This window comes from Drosophila virilis, chromosome X (assembly GCF_030788295.1).
Source record: "Drosophila virilis strain 15010-1051.87 chromosome X, Dvir_AGI_RSII-ME, whole genome shotgun sequence".
Lineage (NCBI taxonomy): Eukaryota > Metazoa > Arthropoda > Insecta > Diptera > Drosophilidae > Drosophila > Drosophila virilis.
Genome location: NC_091543.1, coordinates 29,103,298 through 29,109,297, shown reverse-complemented (window position 1 = coordinate 29,109,297; position 6,000 = coordinate 29,103,298). Strand labels below are relative to the sequence as shown.

General features: G+C 39.9%; 1 protein-coding gene across 2 annotated transcripts; it reads right to left on the bottom strand.

Moving 5' to 3' along the window:
• Window positions 1–1,510: 1,510 nt before the first annotated feature.
• On the bottom strand, window positions 1,511–5,135 carry LOC6631511 (mitochondrial 2-oxodicarboxylate carrier). Of its 2 annotated transcripts, none has more exons than XM_015171087.3 (3): window positions 4,945–5,135; window positions 4,567–4,789; window positions 1,511–2,433 (listed from the first exon to the last, which is right to left on the bottom strand). In XM_015171087.3, exons 2-3 carry the CDS (start codon window positions 4,750–4,752, stop codon window positions 1,672–1,674), a joined length of 948 nt encoding a protein of 315 aa, XP_015026573.1. In that variant the 5' UTR covers window positions 4,753–4,789; window positions 4,945–5,135; the 3' UTR covers window positions 1,511–1,671. The 2 variants fall into 2 exon arrangements, with proteins under 2 accessions (XP_015026573.1, XP_002054961.1); XM_002054925.4 differs by having other exon boundaries at window positions 1,511–2,421; window positions 4,945–5,134.
• Between the last annotated feature and the right edge of the window lie 865 nt (window positions 5,136–6,000).

Here is a 6,000-nt window from a genome sequence, read left to right as displayed (position 1 = left end):
GGTTATACAAATCAATTTAATTATGAAAATAAAACAAAAGATGTTCACGGACTGCGTGATTGTAATTCTCTTCCAGTCAGAACATACATATATGTGTGCATATACATTTATATATCGCAAGTGTTTAAGCGTGTTCAGTCTGGAAGTATGCTTTATAAGCAACAGGCCACTGTTCCATTATATTCTTATTGTGTCGCATACTTTTTGGAGCTTTAAAATACAACTATAGCATTATTTAAGCGTATGATGGGAGATGTTAGGCGATAGAAAAAACTAAAAACACTTTTGTTTTAAACAGACTGAAGTTAAACTTAACTACGAACCCTTAATATATATTCACAATCCGTATCAACAGCCGAGTATATATGTGCAGACAATCTGTTGGAATCGGAATACTTTATCATATATCTAGCAGGAATAACTAAATTTGGCATTCAAAAGCTTTGCTGTACTTCAAACGTATCAGCTGTCTTTTTGACAACAGACTGCTCTATAATATAGTTTCTATAGGAACAATCTTCGAAATATAGTTTTTGTTGAAGTGGTACTGAAATATAACGCACAATTGCTGCATATTCTTAAGTCTAATAAGCTCTTTAAAACGAAAACTTGCTAATATATCTAAAAACATATCTTAATGAAAGCTTGGGCGTGCTTTTTAAAACGTCTAACTTGTACTTTTCAAAGATGGGGTTTGAACAAATTAAAATGATAAAAAACAAGTAAGAATTTCTAGTCGGAAGCTCCCGACTAGGGGATACCCTAAACCCTCTTCTTCCAACATCAAATGCACATATATATTCTCTATTTTAGAAGGTATATGTCAAGTTCGGTGACTCTAGCTTTTAATATGTACTAAAATTGCCCAAAAAACAGGATATCGATAAAGATTTTTATCGATTGCTTGGAAACGGAGTAAGTTATCGCTTATCGGAAATAAACTCGATCTGCGCGGGAACTAGGAGCACCTACATCTAAAATTTCTCTAGCTCTTATAGGTTCTGAGATCCTTGCGTTCATACATACGGACGGACGGACGGACGAACGGACGGACAGACAGACAGACGGACATGGCTAGATCGACTCGGCTATTGATGCTGATCAAGAATATATATACTTTATGGGGTCGGAGATGCTTCCTTCTGCCTGTTACATACATTTGTATTTCGCACAAATACAATATACCCTTATACCCATTTTTAATGGGTTCAGGGTATAATAAATAAAAAGAGAAACTTCCGTGCTTAAAGTCACATGCTTTTCAACTTGGCAGAGCCTAAATATGAAGACCAAATGTGTTAAATGCCAATAGACTAGGTTATATTTTTCATCCAAAAAGTAAACTATTTATCATTAATCCTATAATCTCTGAAGAATGCACTTCATGGGTTTAGAAATGTTACTTCTTGACCAAAACTGAATAGCTTTGCCTTTAGCCCATTTCGATTTGCCTTACCCATTTTTAATTGGTTCAGGATATAAAAACGTCTAAAAGAAACACAAATAGGACTAAAAAAAAAAAAATTTAGTTATTATTAACTTATGGATACAAAGCTGCATGTACATATGAATTGTAATTATATGCATGCTTTTAGGTTTTATAAGATCTAAACATTTTCAGGCTTGAGTAGAAAAAAAATAACAATTTCCTATATTTAATTTTGTGATGGACTACGAGTGGTTCATCAACAAGTAATCGTAGGCGTAGTCGAAAACGAGCAGCATGATGGCACCGCCGGGACCCAGGCGCATAATCTTCGGCACCAGGCCTTTGTATAGCGCCCGGAAGCCCTCCTCCTTGTACACGGTCGCGATGGAGCTCAGGGTGCCGCGATACTTGATCTGATTGGCCACTGGCTGCGGTCCCTGAATGCGAGACTTGGCCACATCGAAGGGTATGTTGACGAAGCAGGCTAGCGTGCCGGCCAGGAAGCCAATGGTCACCTTGCGCATAAACTCCCAGGTGTGATCCTTGCTCTCTGGCACCACGTTCTTGACGCTGTGGTAGAAACCGAAGTAGATCATGTTGAATACACCATTGCGACCCATGGTTGCCGTCAGGCCCTTGTTCAATCCTCGCAGCCCAAGGCCATCGCGTCTGACAATGTCGCGTGCCACCTCAAAGGTGCTAACCATCTTCTTCTGTCTATCCGCCTGCTGCGCCACCTTGATCACCTCAAAGGGATTTACGGCTATTGCCTCCAGTGTGCCGGCCGTCAAGCCCGCCAGCGAGAATGTCAGCGGCGTCGGTGTCGGCGACCCAAATTGGAAAAGCGATTTCGTCTGCTCGAACACCAGAAACTTGATGGCTCTCTTCGGCGTTTCGGCCAGAATGGGCGGCATCAGGCCCTTCCAATACGACGAGATGCCCTCCTGCCGGTACATCTTCGCAAAGCAGTCAAACACGCCAGTGTAGTGCACCTGCGAAAGATTCTCGATGTAAGGAGAAATCAAATAAATTAGGCTCAAGTTCTGTTCCATATTAGTGCCCTTTCCAAAGCTGCCAACTTATGGGCACGAACATTAAATAACCCTTAGCAAAAACGAACGTAATTTGCATTCATTAAAAAGGTGAAGTGCTTGTAATTTCCCGGTTTTAAGACATATCAATATAAATTGGTAACTGGATCTATTACTGAAGAATAATATTTAAAGATCAGTTGCAAAATCCACCAGAATATGTTCTACAGTTTTATCGCCCTCGAATCAAAATCGGGTTTATTCATATTATTACCGCTGTTTCATAAACAAGTTTTTCCTTTTAACAGAATTTTTCATTTCTAAGCATTCCCAAATTCTGAAGACATATTGCTTAAATGGAAAAATATATCCCACTCTAGCGGTAAACGGCGATAAAATGGCCAAATTGGCAGCACTGACTGGCTCGCATTTTCATTATTTATTGCTCATGGCACAGAAACATTAAGAAAAACTGGAATTTTTTTGGTTCGGTTTAATGCAAATTTGCATAAATTGTGCTAAATAATTTGGACACTGTGCTAATTTATCCCATTGTTTTGCTTGTGTGTGCGTGCGTGCATGTGTATGCGTGTGTGCAGAGTAAATTACATTTTGCATCTATTTTAATAATGTGCTAAAAATTAGTTAAATATTCTCGATCCAACAACATAGCGCATAGCGGACATTTCATCTTAACCTACTTATTTACATATGTACATATACAGTGGAAGGCATTACCCGGCATTGCCCGGGTCAAATCAATTATTTTGAAATTGATATAATTCGCGTCAGCTTTTGACATCGACAAAACAAAATAAAATAAATATTATCGTTTCTTATTAGTTATTATTTTCTTTTTTATAATTTAAATAATTTGACCACACAAAAAGTCGCCACATATCCATGTTAGTCACTCAGTATATCAGTCAGTCAGTCAGAATAAAGTTGATGTGCGTGTGCATGTGTATACATGCATATGTTTGTATGTATGTATTTAAATGCACATGCATGTGGATAGAACCAAGCAGACCAGTTTCCGTATGCGTATTAGCCAAGAATATAAAAATGATATATGATGGAACTGTGTGCTCTTTGTTCTTACATAGGCAAGGAATATACATTCATATAATCATTCTGATGATAGTACAATAATGTGCTCTGTTATCTATGAAGTTGGGGCACCTAATGCTTAAGAGCCTGTAAAATTCTCTCAGAATGCATTCTAAAAAGATTGAGCCTAACAAGCTGTAAAACATAAAAAGATAAGATAGAGAACAAAGTAAATACGCTAATATACCGGTTAAAAAAAAAAACAAACTTTCACTTAATAAACTAATAGAAATAATACATATGTGACACGCGTTTTGCTGATTATAAAAATTAGTTCGAACACTAGAAAATCAGCAGAGATAAGTCAGAATTTCTCAAAAAGCGCGCAGTCGATAAGACAAGGCACTTATGCACACGTGTGTGTGTGTGTGTGCGTGTGTGTATGTACATCTGTGTACATGTATAGTCGGGCATATTCAAGCTCTCATCAGCTGTTCGACTGTTGGGCATGATGTCAAATTGATATCTACATATGTACATATGTACATATGTATGTATCGATATTAGTTTGACTGTCGTTTTCGTTGACCTTGACATGACCTTTTCAAATAGCTACCCTATCAGCTGGGCTGTCCGCTTAGTGCGTGTTGTTCATGTCTCTTTTGGTCTGGCCATAAAAGCTGTCTGGTTCTTATCGGCGGTGTTGCTTCGTTTATGCTATGCCCATACACACACACACACCCATGCACACACAAGCATGCACACACAAGCATGCACACACAAGCATGCACACAATTGTTAAGTACATGCAGTGTTTTCTCGATATCTGCCTATGAAGGTTATACATAAACCACTTGAGCCGAACAATTCGTATTTAGCGACCGCTTTATCGCGCTCTCCCTCTATCGTTCTCTCTCTCTCTCTCTCTCTGCCGCCCACTGTTCTGTTGGCTTAAGTTTTCGCCGTACGCCTTTATTTACACACATTCTCTCTGAAAGCTACCAGCTACCAGCTGATTGAGTGCTATCTGATTAAAGCTCATAGAAGATAACTTACCTCGGCCGTGGAGGAGGCGGTGGCGGCAAACGTGGGCCGTGTCTGGATCTGCATGCGTGTCTTGACCACATCGAGTGGCTGCATTATGCACACTTCCAGGAAACCGGCGGAGCCGCCGGCCATTACCTGGAAGGCAGCTTTGCGCGCCTGAGATATGCTGGGTCTCTCCTCGCTCTGGGTGCCCATTTCGTTGCCTTTTTTGATCAGTTTTTAATTTGAAAATCTGCCAAGATTAAACCAAAACTTTATTATCAGACACATCCATAAATGTGCCAAAAATTTCTATGGGTGTTGGCTCAGAAAAGCAACCAAGAGCAAAAACTAAAGAACTCTAAACACCGATAATTTGTGATTCGAAAAGTCTAAGGCAATGCTCACTTTGTCGCTAGATGTTCGCTCCGATAGTCACGACAACTAGTTCCACGCTCTCGAACAGACAACAGCAACAACAACAACCACAACAATAATAACAGTAACAACAACAAAATACCAAACAACAAATTGAATTTGAGAGCAATCAATGGACCCAAACTGTAGCCGCCGCGCGCCACGACAACTCAATTCGCACTGAACCCGAGCAGGCAAATTGAATTCTGAACGGCGCCGCGGCGAAAATGGCCAGTCCCAGGGCTGGAGTCGGGTAGTCGGGGCAGTCGGACGCAGACGCGATACGAACCGTTGGACGTGGCCGAGCTTTCAATCACCCAGCTGGCGGCGTACTGGAAGAGCTTCTAGCTGCTGCCCATAACTACCGTTTTACACACTGCACCCGCTCCGATCGCGCAAAAAGCTTTCAGCGATCGACGTCGACGACGACGACGTCATCCCATCAGGCATCTCTTTGTACTGATTTGGTTGTTGGTTGCTCTCACACTGAGAGCGGGATTCCAGCCGCAATTTCACGTGCGTGGGGGTGTGTTATGAACGTTATGGATTGGATTGGTACATAATTAATGTACTGATTGATATGTCCAGATTTGGTTTGGATAGCTGCTGCTCAAACTGCAGAGGAAAATATATAAAAGGCTTATCAGTATTCCGGAAAGAAAGCGGACTAGGGTAACTGCATGTGCATAAAGTGATTATAGAATGATAAGATACCTCTGGTATATACAGCTCGCTCCTCTCTATCGCTCCCCCTTAACACTCAACTTATCTTCCCTCTACCTCGTAGTAAAGAATTCACATACTGCTATAAGAAAAGCTGTTTACCCGATTACCTTTGAAGTAATGCAAGCCTCATGTATGTATATGTATGGGTATATGGTTGATAACTGTAAACGTAGGGGATTAAACATATTACCGAACTATATGTACATATGTAAGAATAATGAGAAATATTCAATATATATTGTAAATAATAGAAATAGTGAAAATAATGAAATAATATTATTAATAATAATAATAATAATAACAATAATAATAATAATAATA